General features: G+C 68.1%; 1 protein-coding gene across 1 annotated transcript; it reads right to left on the bottom strand.

Moving 5' to 3' along the window:
• Positions 1 to 135: 135 nt before the first annotated feature.
• Positions 136 to 26789, bottom strand: CEP170B (centrosomal protein 170B). Its single transcript, XM_061181373.1, is given in 20 exon segments — positions 136 to 1967; positions 2168 to 2219; positions 2363 to 2456; positions 2908 to 2996; positions 3111 to 3254; positions 3499 to 3658; positions 6054 to 6297; positions 7543 to 8716; positions 8718 to 9259; positions 9411 to 9501; positions 9967 to 10137; positions 10220 to 10944; positions 11187 to 11669; positions 11819 to 11923; positions 12575 to 12713; positions 13862 to 13920; positions 14769 to 14847; positions 16279 to 16368; positions 23344 to 23475; positions 26767 to 26789. Coding segments are annotated over 19 exon segments (4782 nt in total). The 5' UTR covers positions 23449 to 23475; positions 26767 to 26789; the 3' UTR covers positions 136 to 1731.
• Positions 26790 to 27298: the final 509 nt, after the last annotated feature.

The following is a 27298-nucleotide window of genomic DNA, read 5'->3' as shown; positions in this document are numbered from 1 at the left end:
TCAAATAGGATTTTCCAGCCCAGGAAAGGAGACCCCTGGGCTGAGCGCCCGGGGGTGGCAGGGAGCCCCCTCCCCACCCCAAACACCACCACTGGAGAAATGAGGCCAAGGCGACAAACGCCGGCATGTTGCCACATGATAGAAGAATGATTTATTAGAACAAATTCCATGACAAATCATATAAAATAACCATTTTCTGAAAGACATCCATAAGACCACCTGAGGACAAAATGCACAGAGGTGCCTCCAAGAAGCCAGACAAATAAGTTACCAATCCCAAGGCGAAGGCTGGAGGGGGTAGGAGCATGAATTTGTGAATAAAAAAACTGTACGGCGATCACCGCGGGGGGTGCGGATGGAAGTGTGGTGGACGGATGGCCACTGCTCGTTTCCGGGGGACAGGCTGTGGGCAGCTGTGCGGAGCATGCGGGGCGGGGCACCAGGACTAGCACCTCCTCCGTGTGCACACAGCAGGCTCGCGGATGGGGCCGGCCGCGGACCCCACTGCCACTCACACACGTACACATCGGGGAGGGGGCGCAGGGCCCGGGCACGGGGCCCCACGTCAGCTAAATGTAAACATGGACACACGCGTCACCCACCACGCCCGCTGGCCTCTGGTCCAGCCTCGGTGACCCCGCCCCTCGCAGTCGGCCCTGTCCCGCAATCAACATCAGCGCAGGTGCCAGGCAGGGTGTGGGGCACCCCAGCCCCACCTGCCGCAGCCAGTGGGCTCTTTGGCTTCGAGGCTGCGGAAACATCAGCCCCCAGGAGGGGGCTGGGCTCTACTCGCCTGGCACGTTCCCAGCTGAAAGAATCCTGAGAAAAAAAAACTGTTCCTGGGGGGCTGTCCCTACCCCCCCCCCCACAGGACCTGGAGCACAGAGGCCCGTGAGGCACCCAATTAATGCCCACAGAGTCCGCAGGACAGCGGGGAGGGGAGCAGGGGGAGGGCACGTTGTCCAGGGAGCTTCTGAAGCCCAGTTTTTGGCCGCTTTGGTTAATCGCTCCCCTCCATCTGGCCCAGAACCATCGGAAGCCAGGTGCCGGGCTCGTGTCGGGGGCTGAGTCTGGGCTCGTGTGAGCGCAGGCGTGCCTGGCGTGTGCGTGTGCCTGTGTGCACAGCGCCTGGCCCACGTGCTCAGTGAGTTTGGCAGTTGTGTTGGCACCAAAGGCTCAAAGTGGTGGGGTTCCTGCCACAAATGTTTCCACGGGCTGCGTCCCCGCCCCGGGCCACCGGACTCTGGGGCGGCTGGGAGCTGCCATCGCCCTGCCCAGCCCGCACTCTGCCGCTTCAAGTCCCGGGGCGTCACGAGGCGTCCCCCCACCGCCCTGCTCTGTGTTTGGCACTGAAAGACCGCATCGCCCAGTCTGCTCCCCCCACCTGGTCCCAGCCAGCACAGAGGGGCAGGGCGGGTACGCACGTGTCCCCCAGACCACGAGGCAGAGCGGGACCCTCCAGGCCGGGGAGGCTGCTGCATGGCATAAACTACTCCTTCCTTGAAAGCTAACGACAAAATAACAGCGATGGAGAGGAGGCTGGGCACACGCCCGGACACTGGCCCGTGGCATCGGCCACAGCGGGAGCTGGGCCAGGAGGCCAGCGGGGCGGGGGGCGGCGCTGGGAGCTGAGGAGGGGACCTGGGCACCCACGGGGTTATGGCACACGTGGGAGTCTTTGTGGTGAACCGTCCAGGCCCACGGTGTGGGGAGGCCGCCCGGCCCCCACACCTAGATCAGGAACCGCTCTGTGTCGGGGAGGAAGGAGGGAAGGAAGGAGGGGTCCGGGAGGGCGGGGGTCCCGCAGTTTGCCCGCTGCGGGAAGCTCCTCGCTGGCAGGGCCGAGGTGGGGGAGGACGGACTCTGGGAGGCCGGCCGGCCTCTCCCGAGCTGGGCCGAGCCCGCAGAACCCCGGTTTCCGGTCAGCAGGTCCAGGTTCCCACTGGGGTCCACAATGGCGTTGATGACTGGGGGGGTGGGGAGAGTCAGGCCGGCCGGAGGGTCCTGCCTTGCCTCCCGTGCCCACCCGGGGGCCTCCCGGCTGGTTAGCTGTGGGTGTGAGCCAGGCTCCACCAAGGCCCCCGCCAGCCCTCCCACCACCTGCACCCCACGCCCCCGCACGGCCAGAGGCACCAGTGCAGCCCCCCCGGGTCTTGGCCACACCCACCTTCCAGCTGCTTCTGCACTCGCCTCAGTTCCTTCAGGATGGAGCTGATTTCCTGGAGGCAGACGGGGAGGAGGCCGATGGAGCGGGACCACCCAGCGCTCGCCTCTCCCTGGGGTTCCGGGGGCAGGAGTCGGGGTCCCGGGCTCGGGCAGCTCCCCCGAGTCTCCCTGCCGCCGGGGCAGAGGGGCCCCTCACCTTGTTGGACGTCTTCAGGATGGGCACCTCGTTCTCCGCGTTGATCCTGGCCTCCAGGTCCTCCCAGGCTCGCCCTGTGTTCTGAAAGAGGATCCTGTGCCCCGAGAGGCGGGGGTGGGAACAGGCAGAGGACAGTCACCAAGAGACCCAGGCACGGCGCCCTCCCAAGCCAGCCTGCCAGCCACGGGGAGGTCCATGCCACCCCCTCCTGGGCACAAGGGCAAACTGAGGCCTGGAGCAGGACCTGGGCAGGCCGGTACCAGTGTCCTGTCTCCGGGCCTAATGTGGGGAGGGCTGGGAGGAAGGAGGGGTCAGGGAGGGAGGAGCGGGTCATCCTGGGGGCTCTGGCCCTCCCAGGCCCAGGGTCTGGTTGCCAAACCGCGCGCGTGTGTGTGTGTGTGCGCGTGCACACGTGGCACAGTCCTGGCGCACAGGCACGTCTGTACCCGTGTCAGGGCCTCGGGCTGGGTGTCTGCTAAGCAGCGGTGGCTCCCGTCCCGTCCCCCAGGGGCTCTCACTGGCCAGCGGGCACGCGGCCGACTCACTTCATCTTCTCAGCGAGGTGCTCTGTGTTCTCGCGGATGGCCTGGGACAGCTGGGACACGGGGTTCAGCATCAGGTTATCGAAGATCACCTGCGAGGACCTGGCATCAGCCCGGCGCCTGGATGCCCCAGGAAGCCCTGTGCCCTCCACGCCCTGACGCGGCCCAGAGCCTGGAGCGAGCTCTCCGAGGGGAGGGGCGCCTGCCTCCTCACGGTTCCGAGGCCGCATCTTGCCGGCCAGGGGGTCCTCGCAGCGGTCATTCATGTTCTGGTCCAGGTCCTGAGAGCGCAGGGAGCCGGGCGGCACCTTCTGGAAGTTGAGGCTGGCCTCGGGGATGCGCTGCACCAGCTGCAGAGGTGGGGGAGCAGGGGCGTGGCCCGTGGGACGGGGCGCCCGCCAGGCGGTGGACAGAGCAGACGCCGCCTGGCCGCTCGGGGTCCCTGGGCGCCCCGCCCTCGTGGAGCAGGTGCCGGGCCCGCGCTCTCAGGGTGGCTGGTGGGGGCGGTGCTGGGCACGGGGTGCGGCCCCGGGGAGGGCTCACAGCCACGGCCCCCCACCTGGGCGTGCAAGGGGCTGCCGAGGGCAGGCTCACCTCCTCGCGGGCGGAGATGGTGGAGGCGGGGGTGCCGGGCTCACTGGCGCGAGAGGGGCTGTGGGCAGGCCCCGGGCAGCCCGGCGAGTCGCCGTCCCCGGCCACATCGTGGATCTCGCGGGCCAGGGTGGCCACGTCCTTCACCAGTGTCTGGCTCAGCCTGCAGCGGCAGGAGAGAAGGCAGGTCCTGCGGGGTCCTCCTGGGCCCGGCCTCAGTGCAGGGAAGTGTGGGGACAGGAGCCAGACGGGACACCACGTCATCCCCCCACAGGCAGAACCCCCCCCCCGCCCCGCCCAGGTGGGGTGGGAGTCCCTCCCAGGAGGCAGCCACTGGGTCAGGGGCAGGGCCAGGGGTACACAGCCTCCAGCCGGGCCCAAACTACACCCAAACAGCCACCAGCAGTGCCAGAGGGACTCCCAATGGGCGCCTCAGCGCCCGACCCCCTGAAGGTGGGGGGGGGGGCTGGGGCGGGGCCCTGGGAGGAAGGGTGGGCAGAGACACCCACAGGCTCCTGGCCACACCCACTGCTCCTCTGGCCACCAGGGCCACATGAGCCCCGCTCCACAGGCAGGGAGACGAAGGCAGAGTCACTGCCAAGGGTCAGAGCCAGGCAGGCCCGGAGGCCAGGGACTCTCCACAGGGCAGGGAGGCTAAGCCTGCAGCCCCAGAGACAGCCTAGACCTCCGTCCCCTCCGCCCTCTCCGCCCTGACGACGGTAACACACGCTTCCCTGAGAGGCTCCCGGGCCACCCAGGAAAGGACACAGGCCAGCTGGGGACCAGCTCCCTGTCCCCGACTGCCCGTGAAGCCCCAGGGCTGGAGCCAAAAGCCTCCGTTGCCCGCCCTCGGAGCACCTCAGCCCCACAGCCGGTGCGCTCTGCACTACTCCAGCCCTTGGCCAGGCTCGGGGCGGGGGGACGGGCTCCGGCCTCTGGCTCCCTCGGCCCTCCAACGCCTGCAGTCACTCCAGGGACGGGACCCCAGGACCCACCAAGGACCAAGGACCAGGTCTCCGCACGCAGCTGTCCCAGCTCTGCTCAGGGCGCCCCCCAGCCGGCCCTCGTGCCCGTCCACTCTCGGCGGCAACTACAGCCCCTCCCGACAGGTGCTGGGCACAGCTGGAGAAATTCCCCTGGCTGGCCTCTGCCTCCTACCAAGGGCTGCCCCAGGCCCCCTCAAGATAGGGGTCCCCGACTTGCTCCCACCCTTCCGACATCAAAAAACACAGAAGGACCCCCTTCGAACTGCTGGTGACCCGTGCCCCTGCCCCCCCGTGCCTGCCCCCAGCCAGCCCCGCCCTCCGCTCCCTCTGTCCTCCGCACCCTGCTCGCTGGTGTGTTCAAGCTCGCCCACTCGGGAAGCCCCCGGGGGCCCCCACTTCCCCGTCCTCTCTCCTTCCACCTCCACCCCCTTCCCCTCACCCAGGTGCGGCGCCCCCCTCCAGAACCCCACACCCTGTCTCCTTGGCCGACCCCTCGGCCCCCTCGCAAGCATCACTCTGCACAGGCAACTTCCCTCCATCCACCCCCCAGGTGTCCCGAGAGCTCTGTCCCCAGCCCTCTTCTCTTCATGCTCTCCACGTCCTCACACGGCCCACAGCCTCGGTCACCGTCTTCATGTTGATGACGCCCACACCTCCATCCCCGACGTGGGCCACTGTCCTAGGAGCCACCTGCCCCCGCTCACCTCCCTCCAGGTGCCTCACCGGCTCAAGCTCAGCATCCTTGGCACCAAAACTCACCACTCACCAGCCCCAGCCGTTCACCTCCTGCCCTCTCCACAAGCCCTGCAGGGCCAAGCCATCACAGCATCGACCACTGCTCAGCGAAAGACACTCTCCTTCCCTGCCACCTCTGCACCATCCTTTGCAGTGCCTGACCTGGAGGCGAACCTTCCACTAAATGACTGCATGAAGGAACTCATCTTTAATAAAAATCTTGGTGAAGACCTTCCTGTACCAGAGGTTCCCCCACCCTTCTGGGCAGATCTGCATCCATCCATCCAACCACCCACTACCCACGCAACTGCCCACCCATCCACCCATTCATCACGCACTCAACCATCCATCATCCATCCACCCAACTGTCCATCATCCATCCACCCAACCATCCATCATCCATCCATCCAACCACCCACTGCCCATCCAACTGCCCATCCACCCATTCATCACGCACTCAACCATCCATCATCCATCCACCCAACTGTCCATCATCCATCCACCCAACCATCCATCATCCATCCATCCAACCACTCACTGCCCATCCAACTGCCCATCCATCCATTCATCACGCACTCAACCATCCATCATCCATCCACCCAACTGTCCATCATCCATCCACCCAACCACCCACTGCCCATCCAACTACCCATCCACTCAACCGTCCAGCATCTATCTATCCACCCATCATCCATCCATCCATCCACCCATCCACCCATCTATCCATCCCCCTGACAAGCATTTCCCAAGCCCTTTTAGGAACTAAACCCCCAGCCCAGTCCCAAGGAGAAGCGCCCTGTGGATCAACAGCTTGTGCTGTCAACTGGCACCACTCACCTGGCAATCTCGGCAATCTCGGCTGTCTGCACGATGAAACCATAAGGGTCGGGCTCTTCTTCCTCGTCATCTGTGTCCCGGAGGCCAGGGGCCCGGGGTCGGGCCCGGCCAGAGCTGCCAGCCCGTGGGGTCTGCGTGGCTGTTGAGGCATGGGGGCGTGCGTGTTTGGGGGAGCTGTGGTGGGAGCCATACTCCTCCTCGGATGTGGACGTGCAATCCGAGCCCTGCTGCCGGCGACGCACGTCTCGGGTGAGTGAATTGGTTCCAGAAGCAAGAACAGAACAGAGCAGCCCTCAGCACCTGCAGCAGCCCTGGGCCCCTCCAGGCAAGGGTCCGGTGCTGCAGGGCGAGCTGTGTTGCGGCTGGCACCCCCGCACCCAGACGCCCTTTGGCTGAAGCACCAGCAGCTGCTGGGCTCTGGGGACTGCAAGGCCACCGCCAGCCCAGAAGCACGTGCACAGACGGGCAGCCTGGCGTGTCCATGGGCCCTTGTGGAGCAGCCCAGGGTCGTGGCTGGTTGGCAGTGGCAGGGGCCACGTTCTGGGGGAGGGGTCTCTGCCCATCAGGCGGGAACCAGCACCCTTGGTTAGGGTTAGGGAACTGGGAATTGGTGCCTGCAGACACCCCGGGTGGAGGTAAACCCCTCCACGTGGATCAGCCATGGCCCTGGGCTGGACCGTACATGTGGCCGCACACAGCCCGTGGTCAGAACCCAGCTCAGCCACCGCAGCCCCTCCCTGTACCTGCCCGGCCTCAGCCCCGACTCCTCGCCCACCCCTGCGCTGAGCCCCTGTGGCGGCCGCAATCGTGCACAGTACAAGGAAGGGTGGGGCAGCGGGTTCCCACCAAGCAGGTGTGGCCCTCACCCCTCGGCCATGGGGCAGATGCCACCTTGGCCCCCTGCAGACCTGGCGGGCAGGGAGGGGCCCAAACTCCAAGGCCGTGGGTGCGGGAGGGGTTGGGGGAGGTGTGGAAGCAGCAGCACGGGGCTGGACCAGCAGTGCTGACACCTTAAACCAATTCATTCAGAGGATGGGTCAGTCCCCCCGCAGGGCGAGCCTGGCTGCAGGGACGCCCACATGCACCCCGGCAGGAGCTGGCTCCGGTGCCACGGCAGCCGTCCCTCCCTGCTGCACACGTGGGGTCTGCTACTCCAGGAAGGAGCAGGCCCAGCCCTCCGCCTGCAGTCACCCAGGCCTGCTTGCGAGTCAGAGGCAGTCCCTCCAGGCTGGAGATGGTCGGGGTTTTCTGCGTTCACACCAGGACCGCCTGGGGGCTGCAGGAGGCCCGCCACCCGTGCACACCTGGGTGCACGTGTGTGTGTGTGTGTGTGTGGTGGGGAGAGAAACACCCGCCGATGGGAAAAGGGGCTCCTCCAGGGCCAGGACCGGGGGCCCCGTAGCTGGTGCGAGGCCCACACACAGGAATCTGCAGACACACTGCCCGTGCCGACCGGACCCGGGGCCGCCCTCCCGCTCCCAGCACTCACTGGGTGAGGAGTATCGGGCGCTGCCCGGGCGGGCCCTGCTGAAGGGCTGGCGGGGGACCGCGGTGGTGTTGGTGGCCTTCCTGGCGGTGGCCCGAGCCTCGGCCACGGCGGGCTTGCGACCGGCGCAGTACAACTCCACGCTGCGGCCGGAGAAGCCGGCGCGGGTGGGGGCCACCTCCGAGTCGCTGCGCCCCGTGAAGGAGCCGGCCCGCTTCCGGGGCATCGCCAGGATGTCCAGGCGCGACAGCTTCTTGGCCTGCTCGGCAGCCGGCTGCCCCGCCGGCTCGGGGCTGGCCGCGGGCCCCCGTTCGCCGTCCGCGGCCTCCGTGTCCGAGGCGTCCCCCAGCCGGGCCCGCCTCAGCCGGGAGGCCCGCGTGGGCCGTGGGGCGGACAGGCTGTTGGAGCGGGTCAGCGCCTGCTGCACCTTCTGGGCGCCGGCTGAGCCGCGGCTCCGTTCCTCCCGGGCGGCAGGGGACGGCGGTGGGGCCGTGGGTTTCCAGCGAGGCCCCCGCCGCCCTGCCCCCGTGGCCCCGGAGGTCTCGTGGTCAGAAGTGACCGTGTCCACACCGGGCAGGTGGGCAAGGCTGGAGCCTCGTTCCTCATCGGGCCAGTCCAGGGACCCTCGGGGCCCGTGGCCACGCCGTGCGGCCAGGTGCCTTGCCGGCTCTCCGCGGCCCCCGTCCGCTGGGCCCAGCGGGCGACGCTGCTTCTCTGAGAGGCGCTCGCGGGCGCTGCTCAGGCCGACACCCCCCAGGTCCTGCGCTGCCGGCGGGGATGGCAGCTTCTCCTTCTGCAGCCCCGTGGGCTGCGGGCTGGACCCGTTCTTACCGCTGAGCAGACTGACGGTGCTGGCCGTGTCCACGTCGGAGTCCCCGGACAGGGAGTCCTCTGGCGGCCCAGGGGCGCCGCCCAGCTCACCCTCTGGCTCCTCCACGGACTTGGAGAGCAGTCTGGCCTCCAGGGCGGCCAGCGCCGTCTCCGTCTCCTTCAGAATCAGGTGGGTGTCCTGAGTGCACAGGTCCATGCGTGAGGCCCGGGCCGCGGCCAGGTCCTGCAGGAGGGGGTGGCTGCTGATGTACGGCAGCTGGCCAGGAGCTGCGGGGCCGCTGGCCGGCTCCTTGGTGAAGCTCTCCTGCCGGACGAAAGCCGGGGCCTCCTTGGGGGGGGGCCGGGGCGGGGCCCTCAGGCTCCGGGGACCGCCCTGTCCGCAGCTGGATGACCATCCTCCCGCTGGTGCTGACGTACACGCTGTCCCGTGTCAGGGGGCTGCGCTGGGCTGCCCGCCCTGGGCCCTCCACCTGCCCTGGAGCCACAGTCGCTTTCCTGGGGAAGACCGCCTCCCCGTTCTGGTCCCCAACGAAGAAAGAGGTGGGGGCCGGCTCCCCAGGGGCCCTCGGTGAGCGCCGGCCCCTCGTCCACGCCAGTCCCTCCTGGGGGCTCCCGCGTCTTTCTTCCTGCAGGCCCCCGCCTGGCTCAGGGCCCCGCCCTCCGTCCGACCCACTGGCATCACTGAGGCTGTCGGGCTCCAGGTCTTCCTGTCCCAAGAGGAGGCCGGCCTGCTCGCCGCCCAGCTCCGGCGGCCCCGGCCCGCTCCTCCTGGTGGCCTCGGGGCCGGCGGGGCTGTCCGCCCTGTCGCTGGGCAGCTGTGGGAGCAGTCGTCGCTGGCGCACAGGCAAGGCCCCCTCCAGCTCTCTGGCTCTGCGCCCGGGGCCGTCGTCTGGAACACACGGGGGCTGGTTAGAGGGAGCGCTGCCCGCGGGCCCACACGAGGAGCTGGCCCTCCCCCGGGCACGGTGACATGCGCGCGCATCTGCCTAGTTGGTGGCCTCAGGCTACCCCCTCCCTGCTGCGGCACTGGAGCCACTTACCTGACAAGCCTGGGTCCGAGTAGCTGTCGGCCAGACTGGCCCAGCGGGACACCCACTTCTGACCCCCGGGGGAGCCCGGTACTGGGAGGCCCTACGGAGAGGAGGGCAGGAGCGTGTCCGTGGCAGGGAGAGACAGGAGCCCCACGGGGAGGTGCTGGGGGCAGGAGGGGGCGAGGCAGCCCACCCCAACACCTGGCCCCCACACCATCCCCGTGCCTGCCACCTGCCCCCCAAGAGAAGCGGCCAGAGGGCCCCCGTGGCCTCAACTGGCTTGTAGGACCCTGACATAACTACCCACATCTCAGCCCGGCTCGGTGGCTTGGAGATCAGCGGTCCCCACCCCCCAGACTCAGCCAAGCCCCGCCCATGGGCACATATACCCGGGTACCCTTGACCCCTCTGCACAGGTGAGCACCAGGGCCCGGAGCTCACAGCTCGGGCATGACCAGAGCCTCCGAGTGCATGCAGGACACAGTGACCGGGGCCCTGGCCCAGATGCTGTCCTCTCCCTGCCCAGTCCCTCCCCAGGGAGGTGTCTGGGCTCAGTCCCACACACCTGGAGCTCCACCTGGGGGGTCCCGCCCACTGGCCGGGAGACAAACTCCTGCAGCAAGGCCATCCGCTGGGCCACTCCGTCACCAGACTCGTCTCTGTCTCCTCTGATAACTGGACGGAAGGTGGCCGAGGACGCTCTGGAGAGTTCAGGGGACTCCCGTACCCCAAAGACCTGCCAGGAGGGACAGCCGGGCAGCAGGTCAGAGCCCATGCCCGAGGCCGGACTCCCAGGCCTCCTGCGCCAACACGGGTACCTGGTCAATCATCTTGCGGGCCTCCTCCACCTCCTGGTCCTGCGCCTCCGTCTCGATGGTGTAGGTCCCTGCGTCACTGAGGCTGTCGTCCTCCTCCTGTTTGCGTGCCTTCGTCACTTGGGGGTCAGCAGGGGGTGGCGGTGGGGGCGAGGGGGCCACAGGGCTGGCCCCGCGGGGTAGCGGGGGGGTGGGCAGCGTCGGGGGGGTCTTCTCGGGGCCTGACCGGGCAGCCGGGGAGCCATCCCGCAGGCACTGGGCCATGAAGTCCTGGGCCAGGCGGGAGCGGCGCCCCACGCTGCCGAAAGGGCGAGCAGGGGCCCGGGCGGCGGGCGAGGGGCTGCCCAGCCGCTCCTCCGTCTTCTCCCGCTTGAGCGAGCCGGCCCGCTGCGGCCCCGAGCTGCTGCCCGCCCCCCGGGCCGAGGATGGGGCAGGGGCGGCTGGGCGGTCCCTGTCGGCTGGCCCAGGGCCGCGGCGCCTGTCGGGCCTGGGGTCCCCGGGTGGCGTGTGCGTGAAGGACTGAGAGCGCTTCTTGCGCGGCGTGTCCTCATCGAAGAACTCGATGACGAAGGCCTGCTGGCTGTGCAGCAGCTCCTGGGGGTCCCGCTTGAGCTGCCTCTGTAGCCGCACCTGCTCCCCGCCAGCCTCCGAGGGGACCCCAGCTGCCCCGGCCGCCTTGGCCACGGGGTCCTCCGAGTCGCTCTGCGTGCCGTCCTCGTGCTTGTGGCCTGGAGGGGGCGGGAGCCCAACTCATGAGGCCGAGGGAAAGGAAACGTCCGGGGGTCGACACACAACCACCGCTGTCGCGTGGTCGGGGACACACTGCCCGGCCGTGAACCCAGCACACATGGCCCAGAGGAGGAACAGGACCACACTGGACGGCCCCCGACGGGGCAGGCGGCTCTCGGGCAATGTAAACGGACCAGGGGGACGAGGCCGCTGAGGCGAGGGCAGGCAGCCGCGCACTCACCCTTCAGGGTGCGTGCGTGCACCGGCAGGTCGCTCTTGGTGCTGTGCCGGTCGTCAGCGGGGCCGGCCCGGTGCAGCAGGCTGGGGTCGTTCTGCACCAGCCAGTCGGCCACCTTGGTCTCCGCAGAGACCACCTCGATGGGTGTGGGCTCCTTGCCAGGGGGCCGGCGCTGGCGCAGGGAGAACTTGGTGACGTGGTCCTTGATCTTCACCTTGCCGGGGCTGCAGTCGTCAAACTCGATGGTGAAGCAGGCGTGGCTCTGCACCACGGGGGCCACCCCGCCCCCGCCCGCCTCCGCATCCCTGGTGGGCGCCTCGTGCGCCGGCACCTCTGGGGCCCGCGGCGGGGGGGCCTCCTTGGTGGGGATCTCGAAGTAGCTGGGCTCCCGGCGGAACGGGTAGCCCTGCAGCTCCGCGGGGGCCCGGAAGGCGGCCGGCGTCCCCACGAGGTCACTGTCCTGCTGAGCCAGCTCCTTGGGCCGCTCTGTGGGGGAACACGTGCTCAGGCCAGGCACGTGCTCACGGGTGGCACCCTCACCCCACCCCCCTCTGCGAGGACCATCAGCTCCGTCTCTCCCGCCCACGGCCCCGCCGAGAGGGCACCTCCAGAGCAGGCTGCCTTCCAGGACTTACCCGTGTCTGGCTCGTCCTGGCGCCGTTCCTCGGGCGGGCTGCTACCATCGTCCTCACCCCACCAGGAGGGCTGCCCGTACAGGGGTGTGCGGTAGGCCGCCGCCTCTGCAGAGGGAGAGTTTGACCCTGGGTCCCTGTGGCCCCAACACAGACAGAGGCGGAGACCCGGAACTGGGGAAGATGCTGGGGTCTGCAGGGGGCCCCGGCACCACCTCCCAGCTCGGATCTGCAGCTGCCCAGAACCTTGGCCAGCCACCCTGAGCCCCATTTCTGCAACCCTGGCGGGTGACAACGGCAGTGACAACCTCCCCATGGGGTGGCTGTTCCAGGGGAGGCTCGTCCCTGGGGTTGCACTGTCCAGAGCATTCCGGTCCTGGGGCAGGCAATCCCTTGAGCCCGGCGTGGGCCCTCCGCCCCTAGGGCCTGCCCGACAGAGGGGCGGGAGGACAGCAGCGAGCCCCACCCAGGGCTGGCCTCTGCCCCAGGGCCTGTAAATGGTTCCGGCCACTAATAGGTGACCTGAGGGCTGAGAGCCACTGCAGTCTGACTGAACCACATGGGGCAGGGATGCGGGAGTGCACGGTGAGTGTGGCTACAGGGGTGCAGGAATGCAGGCACACATGCTGGGGGGCTGTGCGGGGAGGGGAATGTGTGTATGTCGGGGTGCGGGGGTGAAAGGTCAGCTCCTGGATGAGGTGGATCAAGGCCTGTGTGCACCCCCCTGCCCCTCCCGCACCCCCCTGCACACCATCCTACCTGGCCCCGGCCTCCGGTCCCCCCTCTCTGGTCTGGGGCTCGCGGCCTCGCAGTAAGGCGCCTGCTCGGGCACAGCCTCGCCCCTCTTGGGTGCCGGGCTCGTGACGCTCACCTGCAGCTGGCTGGTGTACTTCTCGTGCTGTGGGCAGCGGCCGGGGTGAGGGGCGGGGGCTGCCTCGGGAGGACGCCCCCGCCCAGGACACCTGCCTGGCCTCTCCTCGGCCCCACAGTGGCATGAGGTCTCCCTCACAACCCCCGCGGAGCAGACAGTCCAAGACCTGCCCGTGTCACGAGGCTCGAAGCTGGGGTTCTGCACCCAAGGCTGGGGGCATCCTCAGGTCCACAAGCTTCCAGGAGGGAGTGGACAGCAGCCGTCGGAGGGGAGACTGCCACCCACAGGCCCCTCCAGAGCGAGGGCTGGGATAGCCCTCAGTAGCAGTGGGAGGCGGGGAGCAGCAGCCTGTCCGTGCGCGCGTGTGTGCGCGTGTGTGCACGCACATGTGCGTGCGTGCACGCCGGGCCCCAGCTGGCTGAGCTCGGCGGTCATCGGCGCCGGGCTCACACCGGCCCTGCCCCTCACTGGCCATGTGACTCCAGGCAGGCCACCCACGCTCCCTGTGCTGCCCACGGTTACTTTGGAAAATGGGACTAAGCCTTCCCCCCAACCCCCCGCCATGGGGCTCCTGGGTGAGGCTCTGGGCAGGGTCCCCTGAGTCTGCTCCATGACTCCTGCACAACTGAGCAAGGGGGAAGGAGAGGCTCCACCTGCCGTGAGCCGACACTGGGACCTTCGAGCCCCAGCTGAAGGAAGGGTGCTCGAGGGTGCCCCTCGCCCAGGACCTCCATGAGGCCGTCCCCTAAGCTGCCCCCCTGCTCGCCTCCGGCCTGCTCCTGGCCACCCCCACCCATGGTACCCAAGATGCCGGGTGGGGTGGGCCCTCCCTCCCCCCCCCCAACCACCCCCTCCCCCCCCAACCACCCCCTCTCCCCCCAACCACCCCCTCCCCCCAACCACCCCCTCCCGCTGGGCAAAGCAGCCTCCTCTGGGGCTCCAGCCACGCCCATCGTCCGTGACTGCATCAGCGGGGGTGGGGCAGGGGGGGGGGGCATGACTATCTTCCCCACCTGCCAGACTGGGCCATCCGGCAGGGCAGGCCAAACCAGGCTGACTCAGGGCACCACATCGGGCCAGGGCGGCCCAGAGGCCTGGGGGAGATGGGCAGTGGGAAGTGGAGGGCTGTGGGGCCACAGGGGTGCAGGGGCCCCAGGCCAAGCACCAGCACTGACCCTGAGCGCCTCCTCAGGGACGCGGTGCTGCACGCGCTCCAGCACGTACATGTTGGAATGTGACAGCGCGTTAAGGAGAACAGGGAGCAGGAAGAGGGCGGGGCCCTCGGACGGCGTCCTGTCCTCTGCTCCCAGGCGTGGCGGGCGAAGAGGGAACGCGGGGTGGGGGCAGGGCTGGTGCAGATGCCTGCAAGCTTGCCCCCCGACGCGTGTGCACTGGCCACGCGGCCACACCGCAGGGACAGCCTGCAGGCCGTGCTGTCCCCGGTCAGGGGACAGGACAGAGGCTGCTCCAGGTCACCGCACACACGTGCCCTAGGTCCGCGGGGATGCTCTCCACCCCGCTTTCAGCCCAGGAGCCCAGCGGGGCGCCAGAGGCCATGCCACATGCGTCCAGCTCCAGCTCCCATCCCAGACCACCCCTCAGCCCTGGGCCTCCTGAGGCTTCAGGGGTGGGGAGGGCCTCAGCCAGCCGCTGGGTCCACACCCGCCAGCGGGTGTGCCCAGGTGAATGCGGACACGGAGGAAAGGATGCATTCCTGCCACATGTACCGGTCCCCGGCTGCCCAGGGCGGAGGCACGGCCCCCACTCACCCACGCCCTGAGCACAGAAAGCCATGCCTGGGTGGCCCCCAGAAACACCAGGACTCCAGGTCCCGGGAAAGTTCTCCCGTTCCCCGGGCCCTGTGTGAGCTCAGCCCAGAGGGCAGGCAGAAGGTGTCCGTGGCTGGGGCCTTGGCTGGGGGGCAGGTGGCAGGGGCTGGAGTTCAGGCCGGAGCCTGGCCCGGGCTTCACCCTCCTGCCTCTAACCCCCTGAGGCCCCCACCCATTTCCAGCATAACAGGGCGACTGAGGCCCTGGGGACAGAGGGAGAGGCCAGGAGGGGTGAGTGCCCCCGGAAGGATATCGTAGCCAAATCGGATGACATCGTTGAGCTTCAGTGTGACGTATTTCTGGTCCGGGATGCGCACGTCGTTCACGAATGTCTGCGGAGTAGGCAGGTGGCAGAGGTGAGCCGGGGCAGGCGGGCCGACGACTCTGGAGTCCCCAGAAGCGGATCACCAGGCCCTCCTGTGCCGCCGTCCTCCCAGCAGGGGCGCACCAGCCTCACAGCCCAACAGGAGCACAGGACAGATGGCCGCAGGAGGACCGGCCGAGGGGGCCGAGGCACCAGACCCCACCCAGCACCCAGGGACCCTGACACAGCCCCTCAAGCACAGAGCCCGTGGACACCCCTGTGAGACAGCCCCTTCTCTCATCCACACAGAGCCTCGTGCCGGCCCCAGCCCGCAAAGCCCTCGGGAGCGCCGAGGCACACCCACAGGGTGGCCCCGGGGCAAGGCCGGTCAGACTGTGCGGCCCATTCAGGCAGGGATGCTTCATCCGATGGGGTGCCGAGGGAGGAGGGGCTCAGGGGGCAGATCCCAGCAGAGCCTGAGACCCTCGGCAGGGGGCACTCTGAGGGGGACTGGGGGGTGGCACCCAGCACTTGCTGGAGTGCTCACATGGCAGAGGCAGGGCCAGCCTGAGGCTGCTGTGGGACCCCCAACTCAGGATGCAGGGGGCCAGACTTCACAGGCTGGGAGGGAGGGGGGGAGGGCCCTCCTCAGCTGGTATACGGGGGTGGAGGCTGGTGGTTTGTTTTCTTACTGAAACAACCTCGCAGGGCTGGAGACCAAACACAGAAAGAACAAGGCACCCAGACAGATGTTGGACCTTGGAGAGAGCCCCTCCCTGTCCCTCCCGCTCTGTCTCCACCTGAACCCCTCTCTGCTCCTGCAGCCAGGGACTTCCTCTTGGTCACCTCCTTGTCCCTGTTGCCCCCAACTCACAAAAAAGCTCACATATACCCCTTAGGACAGGATACCCCAGCACAGCCCTATCCATCACAGGAGCCCCATTTCCCAGCCTGCAGGAGGTCCCAATGCCTCCCCTGCCCACCGGAAGGCCCACTTTCCTCCTCACCCAGCAGGCAGCCCCACCTCCCAGAGGCCCTACCCAGTGGGAGCCCTCCCAAGGAGGCCACCAGGGCAGGAGGTCCTGGTGGGAGCCAGGTGGGGACAAAGCAGAGGGGTGGGGCCATGATGAGGGGGCAGAGCCAGGGTGAGGATGGAGCTGGGGTGGTGCCAGCACTGAGGGAGGGGTCATGAATGGGGGTGGGGTCATCACAGGGGGAGAGTCATGGAGGGGATGTGGCCATGGGGGGCCCAGCTGGAGTGGGGAACCAATGCAGAGGGGTGTGGCCATGAGGGGGTGGTGCCAGCACGGTGGGAGGGGTCATGGAGGGGTGGGGCCAGCACAGGGGGCGGGTCCTGGAGAGGGGCAGGGGGCGGGGCCACGATGAGGGGTGGAGCCAGGGTGTGGGCGGAACCTGGCTGGGAAGAGGGGCGGGGCCAGCACAAAGGCCCTGCACTCACCCCATTGAGGCTGCCCAGGTCCTTGACCCAGTGTTCGTCCCTGTCGTGGTCGTAGTTGATGACAGCATGTTGCTTGTCCACACTGCGGGACTGGGGAGACACAGAAACCCTCAGGCGGCCGTCCGGGCCAGGCGGCCCAGGAGGTGGAGGCACCCCGCAGGAGGCCCCGCTCCCCACTCTCCAACCCTCCCCCACCCGACCACAATACCACCACCAGGCCCCTGGCCACGCAGCCCACGAGGTCCCACCCACGCCTCCACACCTCAAGCGTGTGTGCCCCAGAAAGCCCACCCAGGCCTGACCCAGCCAGCCGTCCTGGCCACGGAGCAGGCCGCGGGGTTCCTCCTGCCCCAGCCTGCCACCCGGGCCCCTCCCGTTGTGATCAGCCCTCCACGGCACCAGGAGGCCAGTGCCCCCTGCCATCCCAGCCACTGCTTCCGGGTCAGCGTGGGAGGGCCTGAGAATGCTCGGAAGATCTGGGACACGCTGTTCGCTCCCAAGGGCAGGGCAGGCTGGCCGGGGGCGGCAGGATCAAAGGGCTATGGATGCTCAGGGGAGCCCTCCCCCGCCCAGCCTGGCCCACAGCGCACACCTCTCGGAGTGACGGACACGCGCGCACACGCATGACGTGCCTCAGACCCCACTGCCTTCTGCTGGCGTGCACAGGGCTCACACATCCTGAGCACACCCCGCCACCCAGATGCCGCAAGCACGTGAACACATGCAGGTAGCTCCGCCCCGCGCACTTCCAGCTCTGCCCTGGCCACCAGCCGACCCAGGACCCCTCCCCAAGGACTGCCACCCAGCTCCCTCACACAGTCAAGCTGGAGGGACACAGCCCCTCCACTCCAGGGACACAGAGGCAGGGACAGGGCCACAGGGTCACATTCTGCTGGATCAGGCACCGCCAGCACGAGCTGCCTTGCCCAGCCAGGGGGCCGGCGGTCTTGACACAGCGCATCACCACCGCCCAGCCCGCTGCCCACACCTCACTGCTGGAGGTCCCGTGTGTCTGGGTGGCAGCTGCATCCCTCCCCCACCACCTGAGGAGCCCAGGCCTGGGGCAGCCCCAGGAAACACCGGCAGGACCAGCCAACCGTGGGGTGCTGGGGCCCAGCCCTGGGCAGATGACAGTACCTGCCCGGCAGGGCTCCCACGAGACACCCAGGACCCCCACTTCCAGAGTATGTCACGGGAATGACGAGACCCACACACTCACTCCCCACCGCCTGGGACAGGACGGCCCGGCCCTTGGGAGGGTGCCCCAGCACCTGAGTCCCTGCATCACCACCCTCCAGGCTTCTCAGTTCTCACAGGTGAGTGCCCAGACCCCTTCCCCCAGCCAGCGGCCACCTCCACGGAGCCACTTTCTCTCTGATTCTCTCCACCTACCCAGCCCCTCCGGCACCATCCAGAAATGGCCAGTTTCGGCGAGGGGGCCCAACACCCTCCCCCGAGGACTGGAGCTCCCAGGGCTGGGCCTCCCTCACCCAGACACAGGAGCGCACAGCAGGGTGGGGTGGGGTGGACGTGGGCTCTGGCCCAGCCCCGCCCCCACCCAAGGTCACGCCGCTTGGCCGAGGTGCCAGGGCAGGACCTGGCAAGGAGACTGCAGCAGGCAGGGCTGTGAGGCTCCAGCCTCTCCTGGGCTCAGAGGCCTGAGGTGGCTGGCTTAATGCACAATGATGCTGCTGTAGCCCACACCTCAGGCTGCCACGGACCCTGGGTCCTCCAGAAGGGAGCAGGGGTGCAGGGGAGGTTTCAAGGGGGGTGCAGAGTCTGCGGGGCCAGCCGGGGCCTCCTGGACACAGAAGCCAGCCCGGAGCCGCCTGCCCGAGCACCATCCCCGTGGGCCAGGGGAAGCACGGGCCTCCCTCCCCGGGAAGCTCCCAGGGCTGATCCTGGCGAGGCTCCAGTGCCAACTCACCTGCCTCCCAAAGCAACGGGTCTCTGGCGAGGAGAGTCTGACCTTGAGACCCCCTGCCCCGCGCCCCCGGCCTCATCTCTTCCCCCGTCCCGAATTCCTCAAAGTCGGCACCCACAGCTAGACAGCTCTGGGCCACCCTGGCCGCAGCCTGTGCCCCGGACGTGGGCACCACCTCCTCCACTGGACTCCCCCACTGGTCTCCGAGGCAGCCCCTCCCACTGGCCTGGCCCAGGCAGGGGTGGGGGCAGGGCACTCTGGGGGGCCCCGCACGCCCTTCTCTGGGCCTCGGTCTCCCGGCTGCAGGTGCTGGCAGAGCTTCCCCAGGACCCAGTCCCCGGGCGGCCTAGACAAGGACCAGCAGCTGTCCCAGGGGCCTGCGTGCTTGGGCTCGCCCCACCTCAGGCCAGGGAGCTGCCCCGCTGGGTGGCCCCGTGGGTCAGGCATTCCTTAGAGTCCAGCCTGGCAGCTGGGAGGCCTGGGGCTCACTGAGGGGCTGGGGGCTCCCCTCCTCCTGCGCCCCCTCCGTGCCCAGCCACCTGCCCACCTCAGCCCTGCCCAACACCTGGATGCCACTGGGGCCGGACTCTGCCCTCCACATGGCCGGGTATCAGGCTCCCGGGGACCGCGGGCCTGAGAGGGGCTGCTGGTGGCTGCACACCGGGATGTGGCAGGACGGGGGCTCTGCTCGGCCTGAGGCAGACGTGGTGGACGACAGCAGGAGGGCACTCTGTGCCTCAGGCTTGGCCACTACCTTTGCTGAGGTGTAGCCCCCTAGAGGGGCTTCTGGGCTGACCTTTCCGGCCTGAACACCTCCCCCCCCCTCCAAGCTTCAGGCCCCCAACTCAAGCCCAGCCTAGCCAAACCCAATTCCTCCTCCCTGCCCACCTGGCCCTTCAGCCTCCCCGAGGAAGGCCGCCAACCAAGCGCCCACCCGGCTGCTCCGGCCACACCCCCTCAGCCCCAGGCAGCGACCCCGCTGGCCTTCCCGGTCAGCACCCCTCAATCTGCCCCCCGCCTGCATCCCCGCAGCCCTCCCTAGACCTCCCTCTCGCTGCTCTGCCCCCGCCTGCCTGCTGGCCAGACGCTTTGCCTCTGCAGGTGCCACGCCCTCTCCTGGGCCACGCTCTCCCGGTGCCCACCTTCCCTTTCCCAGCAAGACGCCCCACCCTGCCCCACCCCCGCTCGGCCCCGGGCTCCCCGACGCTTGTACCCAGAGCCTGGGCTGCCCCACCCCCTCCCCAGACTGCGGGGAGCGCCAGGACCCCTGGGCACAGGCAGGGAGGGTCCCGCATCCAGAGACCTCCCTCCCTCCCGGCCCGAGGCAGACCCCATCCCCGCCCCAAGCCCAGGTGCCCACAGGCTGGAAGCCCACGCCAGAGGGGGAGGTGGCCCCTCGGCCCAGGTAGGACTCAAGACTTAAAAGGACACAAAGCAGGCCACATGGCAAGTGAAGCGAATGGGGCACAGACGCGTAAAATAGCCTTAAGAGGCTCCAAATACACGGAGTTTTGGAAAAGGACCTAATTGTTTGTAGTCACTTTAAAATAGAATAAAGATGTGCTTCCAAAATTTGGGTCTGACGCCCTCCATGGGTGAAAGCCCCGCCCAGGATCTGGCAGCGGCCCAAACCCCAGGCTCTGGGCACACCCTCCTGCCAGCTCACACCCAGCGCCACCCCAGCGGGGCCACAGCGCCCATGGCCTGTGTGTGTGCAGGGGGATCCCGAGCTGGGTCTCTCGGGCCGTGGTTTCCGGGTAAGGATGCGTGCAGATGAATCCCAGCTGTCACCCCTCCCACGTGGCAAACCAGGCGAAGGCAGAGAAGACACCTTGCCACAAACACGCACAGGCTCTCTCTCACACACACACACACAGAGACATGTACAACATCCACACACGTGTGCACACATGCACGCCCTGCACCAGAGCCCTGCACCAGAGCCCAGGGACAGAGGAGCAGGAGCCACAGCAGGCAGCCTGGGCTCGGGCACCAGGCAGACCTGGGCCCGTGTCCCCGCTCACGTCCTCACTGGCCCAGCTTGTGCCAGGCTCGCCCTGGGGGCCAGGACCCGTGGCGAGTGGGTGGCCCGGCTGGAGACCGTGGCGGCACGAGGCCAGGCTGGCGACTCTGCTGCTGGGACACAGCGCCCCTGCCCCCACCCCTCCGAGGTCCACACGTGGGCACTCCTGCCTGGGTTGTGGTACAGCCTCCTGGACGGCCCCTGTTCCCCAGCCTCGTCTCCACCCGCCACGCTGCCTCCCCCTCCCCGCCGGACAGAGGGCCCCCCCACCCGCCTCCGCCAGCCCCCTCTGCCAGCACCGTCCCCCATGCTCCCACTCCTCAGCTCTCAGTACAACATCGCCGTGTCCAGTCGGCCCCCTAGCCCCCTGTCCCAAACCCAGTGCCGCCTTTGGGTTTGTCTCCTGGGGGGGTCACCTGGCTCCGGCTTATGTGTTTGTGGGCGGCCCAGCCCTGGAGTGGAGACCCCAGGCTCCAGCGTGGGGTCAGTAACCATCGAGTGACAAATGTGGGAATGGACCCGAGGACACACAGAGGGCAGGCCCGGGTGCTCCGGGAGCACGTGGCCTGGAGAGGGTGAGGATGGGGCGGGCGTGGAGGATCCCGGAAAGCCAAGCAGGTGGGGAGAGGCTGCGGCCCCGAGGTGGCCTAGCGGCCGGGGGTACCTGTGCCTGCACCCGGGTGGGGGTGGGAGCAGTACTCGGGGGTGCCTGAGGCACGAGGGGGGGAGAGGGAAGGTCGGGGTTTGCCCCTGGACACCCGGCGGGGTCGGAGGAGAAGGGGTTTGTTCAGCAGCACCAGGCTCGGGCTGCCTCCGAGATGCCCAGGAGCTGATGACGCAGGAGACTGGGGACAGCACGGTGACAGACACCATTTGCATCACGTGAGCAGAGGTGGAAACCGAGGCTGTGGGTGTGGACAGGACCTCCAGGGAGGGGTCTCGTACACCCAGAGCCCAGGCCAAGGGGGAAAGCCGCAGGGGCCGCCAGGCAGGAGCCAAGAGGCCCGGGAGCCTGGAGCTGCCATCCTAGGGAGAAGCTGTCGTGGGGGACGGCGTGTGCAGTGGCCATCTGGGCGGTGGCGTGGGGACTGAGGCCGTGGTGTGCAGGAGGAACTCCCTAGCAGGGGCTCCACAGAAGAGTACAGGGTGAAGGGGGCTGGCAGGACAGCACAGCAAGAGGATGGGCGTCCTGAGCAAGGGGCAGGTGGGCTGGAGGGGGGAGGCGTTGGGAGGGGGCGGCATTCCCATACCTACTCTACAGCTACGTGACCTCCCTGAGCCTCAGTTTCCCCGTGTGATGGAGACACGGCCACGCTGCCCAGGACAGCCTGGGGCAGAAACGCAGGTGCACCCAGGCCAGGGCCAGCCCAGCGTGGAGGGCTGAGGATCCCCCCTCCCTCCACCCTGCTCAGGGCTCCACACTGATCGGCCCAGAAACTAGGAATTGGACCCCAAACTCACGCTGAGCACCCTGCCGACCCCCTGTCCCGGCAGCCTCTCCCCCAACCCCTGGGAAGAGAAGCAGGCAGAGTGAGGGCCTGGTGCAGGGCACAGAGCCGGTGGGCGGGAGGCGGGAGGCGCAAGCGTGCTGGGCCCCCAGCACTCACAGGCTCCCATCAAGTGCCACCTCCTACGAGAGGCCCTCCCAGCCACCCCGGTGGAGGGGCAGGGCCATCGACAAGCCACACAGTCACAGCAGGGAACACACAACTCCCTGCCAGGGATCAGGGCCAAATGTGGTGACCCCTGCGGATCTCTCGCCAATGGACAGACAACAGAGGTCATGTCACGTGACACCATCAGGGAGCCACCGGCCACATCAAGACCTCCGCATCGGCCACCCCAGGAGGCCGGGGGGGCGACCTACGGCCTCTGCTTGCTTTACGTGGCCTGAGAACAGTCTTTACACTTACACTTTACACTTACATGACTCTTTCACGACAGGTGAAAATGATATGAAATTGACATATCAACATGCACAAAGTTTGACTGGCGCCTGTTTGTCTTTGCAACAATAGCAAAGCTGAGTGGCTGTGCAAGGCCTCAAATGTATACCCAGCCCTTTACAGAAAACATTCACCCAGCCCTGCACGGACCCACCAACTTCCAAAGGCAAGAAGCAAAGAGAAAAAGAGAGAGACTGCTCTAGATCAAAGATACTGAAAAGACCGAACAAGCAAGGGCAGGTCCTCCTGGGTCTGGAGTCAGGCAAATTAGAGGACGTTTGGGGAGAAGTCAGGGTGTCTGGACATGGACAGGCCTTGCATTTGCTGCCCGAGTGGACATGCACATGGTTGGGACCCCCGGCTACAGCCCAAGCCCCATGCATCCCAGGGAGTGAGTGGGCAGCAGCAGCCAGGGCTGCACATGGAACAGGGGAGGGGGTCTCACCCTGCACCCAAGTGGGCCACATGGTTGGACCGGGCAGTGCAGCCCACCTAGGACACCTCCTGAGAGTCCCATAGTGGGAGTGTGGAGCTTGGAGGGCTTGGGGACAGGGACCCAGGTGCCACGCTGGGGAGGGGTCAGGGCTGCAGGGAACCCGACTCAATCACCCCATGAGGATGGGTAAACTCTGTGGACCCTACAGGGTCAAGTCCCCCGCCCCCTCCCCTCCTCATTCCTAGGAGCCGGACACGTGCACCCCATGGAAGCCAAGGTTGGCTCAACTCAAACTCAGGGACGGAGAAATTCCCGATTGCCGAGTGCCTGGTGTCCTGGCTCTTAGTGCCCTGCCAGCCTCTCGAGCCTGAGAAAGGCCCCCACCCCCCACCCCAGGGCACTAGCCTTCCACTGGACAGCTCTGATGGTCAGAGCTGACCCTGTGGCCCCCTGATTCACGGCCCTATGGGGGCCCCCGGACAACAAGGATGTGGACAGATCTGCTTTCAGGCACCCTCCCAAGGTGGGCCCCGACACCTTCAGAATCCGATAGCACCTTCCCATCAGAAACGGTCCAATACGCAGAGGCAGGGACCCTCACCCACGAGTGCACACAGCCACCCGAGGCCCCCGAGCCCAGGTGGAAACGCCGGGCCTCCCCCCCAGGGGTCCCGCAGCAAGTGGGGTGGCGCCCTCCTGCCCAGCGCCCCGCCCCGGCCCAGGCGCCCTCACTCACCTGCAGCACGAGCTCACACTCGTCGCGCCCCACGAAGATGAGCTCTCGGGGGAGCCGGTGGCGAGTGCCGCAGCTGCTCACCAGGAACCAGGAGGTGACGCTCATCTTGGCACCAGCGAGGCCTGTCCGGCCCTGGGGGGGAGGCGTCGTCAGAGCAGGGCTCCCCTGCCCGGGCCCGGGCCCCCGGACACCCCAAAGGCCAGCACAGATCCTGCCCCGGTGAGGTTCAAGCACCTCCACGGCACCACCGCAGTGGCCGCTTCCAGAAACGCTGGGCTCCGGGCCAGCCCCTCACCGAGCGTGCCTGTCCCCTGTGGACCCCTCCCAGGCTAAGGTCGCCCGGTCCTCCCTTACACTCTAGGTCCACACATAGCCTCTTCTCTCTCTCTGGGTGCCAGAGACTGGGTGCATGGGGCGCTAGCCACACTGCGTGTGGACCCACACGTGTCCCTGTGACCTGCACGAGCTGCTCCCAGGTGGGACTCAGTGTGGCCCTTCAGGGTCCCCACAAGGCTAGGTCCACACCCAGGACAGAGTCTGAACCGGAGGCTCTGCCTCCCCCTGCTGGACACTCTGGGGTGGGCCCAGGCAGGGGGCTGGGAGGAGATGGCTGGAGACAAGAGCCCTGAGCCATCAATACGCCTGCCACTGAGAGGGGGTTGAACATCCCTTGGCGGCCACCGTGGCCGCCCTGCAGACGCCCCCAGGCCAGGACAGTACCGGGTGGTCAGGGCAGCAGTGTCCAGGAGGGAGGTGCTGCTTTGGGGGCTGATATGGTCAGGATGGACAGGGGAGTATCATGGTGCCTTGAGGGGCACAGTGGGGGCAGCCTGAGTGACGACAAGGGCCAATGTCACCCGAGACCAGGCCCTGGGGCAGCCTGAGGCCCCACGCAGCCAGTGTGCACGTGCTCTCACACAGATGCCGGGTGCCCAGAGCCATGTCACAGGGGCACAGGTACCAGAATGTGCAGACACACCTGCACCCCACACACGTGCACACAGCTTCCACACACACCCGGAGCACCGCCTACAAGTGCCCTGGCCACTCTCCCGTGGAAGCTCACACACGCGCACGCGCACACACACACAGACACACCGGGTAAAACGTGTCCCGAGCACTGCCATGCGCCAGGTGGTGTCCTGGGCTCTGAGAGACACACACTGTCCCCGCATCACGGGGCTTCCCTCCAGCCAGGAAGGGGGTCAGCAAGAAGGGAAACAGCTTGTGAGAAGGTGCGAGTGACACAGAGAAATAGGGGTGGGGACAGCAGCACAGCCGCGAGGGGTCCATCTAAGGAGGGTGGTCAGGGAAGGCTCACTGGGAGCGGGCGGAAGCAGGCATGTGAACATGTGGGGGCCGTGCTCCAGGCAGAGGGAACAGGCAGGGCCGAGACGCTGGGCCGCGTGCTCCCAGGAGTGCTGTGGCTTGTCCGGGAGCGAGGGGGGAGGCCCTGGAGGGCCCAGGACATGCTGCATCCCTAAGTGCAGACTGCAAATGCAGTAGGCCTGTTCCAAAATTATGAAGGATTTCAAAACAGCGAGAGCAGAGTGCTAAACCCAGCGCAGGGTCTGAGTGCGGGGCCCATGCAAGAGCGTGTGTCACACACCCGTGAGGCCAGCCCTGGAGGTCCTGGGTCCAGGATCTGACCCACAGTGTGCAGAACAGATGGCAGGTCAAGCAGGAGACTAGTTAAGACGTGAGACAATAACCAGGGAGAGAGAAGATGGTGCTGGCACCTGGCGGGAGCACAGGACGTAGGGAGTATCCCCAGGCCCTGTCCCTGCAAAGCCCACACCCAGAGCCTCAGCCTGAGGCTCCTAAGAGCCAGGTCTCAACACCAGGCCCCACCCATCGGTGAAGGCCCAAGTGACCACGTAACCCAGGGCAAACCCTCATGTCACCTCGGGCAAGCAAGTGGGAAGATGTCGAAAAATCCACCCAGAAGACAGCCCCAGCCGGCTAGAGCCCCTCATCCTGGGACCCCTGCCCTTCCTCAGGGTCCAGCCAGCGGGGCAAGCTCTGAAAGCCGAAGGGGCGGGGACTTCCAAGCCCCTGCAGCCTCCGGAGGCCTCATCAGCACAGCCGGAGATGACAGTGCTCTCTCTAGGAGAGTCCCCACCCAGCCCCCAGCCCAGCCCAGCTCCCACACTCTGCCATCACCTGCCACCAGGTCGTGATGGGCAGTTGGGAAGGGGACCCCGCCCAGAGGAGGCCACAGCCTCTGCTTATGGCAAAGGGAGGCCAACCCCCCAGAGCCGGGTTATGCGGCTGTGGCGGGCAGGCCGCCCCTGCCGCTGCCAGCCCATCTCGAAAAGGCCCAGGCCTGGAGTCGTGGACGCTCCCTAACAGCCTGCGGCCGGTTCAGGGCTAGGCTAGCCATCGTTGCTAGGAGGGAGAATACTAAACACCCCAAACTTGTCCCCCCATAAGGGCCACCCGCCTGGAGGGGAGGGGAGGAGGTGGAGTCGCCCAGGGGCAGGGGCAGGGGCCGGGAGGGGTAGAGAGCGGCGGCGGGCGGCTGGAAAGCGCAGACTGAACGGAGGCCGGGACAGCGGAGAGGCGGCGGCGGCGAAGGGAAATGAGGAGAGAGGGAGGTGGAGGAAGACGGAGGGAGGGACCGCGGGAGGGGAGACCAGGCCCGGAGGAGGCCGGGCGGGAGCGCCGGGCCCGGAGAAGGAGGGAGCGACGCCTTCTCCTGAATCAGCGCTCGCCGGGGGCGGCCAGGGCCCAACCGGTGCCTGGGCGGGGACCCCGGCGCCCGGGCCAGCGCCCCCCTCTCCAGGCCGCGTAGACGCGCGCCCGGCGGTCCCTCCCGGCCTGACGCAGACCTGGGCCGCCTCCGCGGCGGCGGGGACCGACCTGGCCAGGTGCGCCGGCAGCCCCCACCCCCGCGCCTTTGTCCGGCCCACCGGGCTCCGCTCCCCCGCCCCCTGCCCGCTGCCGCGCGGCCCCGTCGGCGCGCAGGTGCGGGAGCAGGGAGGCCCGGCCGCCGCGGGCGCAGAGCGGCGCGTCTTACCTGCGGCTCGGTCCCGACTCGGCCCCGGCTCGGCCCCGGCCCTCCCGCCCGGCCGGCCGAGCGCTGGGCGGGGCCGCCGCCTAGGACATGCCCGGCGCGGCCCGCACGCTCGCGGCAGCCCGGCGAGCCCACGGGCAGAGCGGCGGCCGGGCCTCGCGCGGCGGGTCCCTGACGTCTGCGGGCGCCCCGCCCCGCCCCGGCCAAGCCCCGCCCCCGCCCCGCCCCCCGGAAATCCAGGTTAGGGCGGGCCCGGAGCGCCAGGTGAGCGCGGCTCCCGCCCCCGGCCGCTCAGCGGGCCCCGCCCCCGCGCCCACCCCCCCAACCCCCGCCGCCCGGGCCCAGCCCCCTCCCCCACTCGCCCCCACCGGTTGGTCCCCAGACCCCTCCCCTCACGGTCTGCGTACCGCCTCGGCTTGGGGACCCGCCCCTGCGTGCCGGGCGTAACCTGGTGCCCGCAGCAGCCCCGCGTCTTGGCTCTGAGCCCGCGGTTAACGCTTAACCAAGCTCCGGGAGCCCGAAACTCGAACCTTTGGCCCCGCCCGCCCAAATGAGGGGTGGAGGGCGAAGGAGGTGTGGTGAGCCCCAGAGGCCCGCCCCGCCCTCTCGTGCTCCACGCGCCCCAACCCGGGATTTCGGCCGGGCTGGGTGAGGTGGGTCGTGGGCGTCGACGCAGTCCTACCCGCTGCTGACTGCGGGCCGGGCCCCGCCCAGGGGCGGGACGTGGGTCCTGGAGTGAGTTCTCACGCGCCGCTCGCTCCGCGCTGGGCGCTGCAATAGAGGTGTCCAGTGTCCCGATAGCGAGAGGGGGAAAGGGATTAACGCTGCGGGCGGGGGCGCTGTGGGAGACGCCTTGGTGGGGGTTTGCCCTGCAGGCATTCCTGCTTTACTGGTGGGGACTGACCTTGACCGAGGGAGGAGGTGCGCAGCGAAGCCAGG

This window comes from Eubalaena glacialis, chromosome 2, assembly GCF_028564815.1.
Source record: "Eubalaena glacialis isolate mEubGla1 chromosome 2, mEubGla1.1.hap2.+ XY, whole genome shotgun sequence".
Taxonomy (NCBI): domain Eukaryota; kingdom Metazoa; phylum Chordata; class Mammalia; order Artiodactyla; family Balaenidae; genus Eubalaena; species Eubalaena glacialis.
This window is presented reverse-complemented; position numbering and strand designations above follow the sequence as displayed.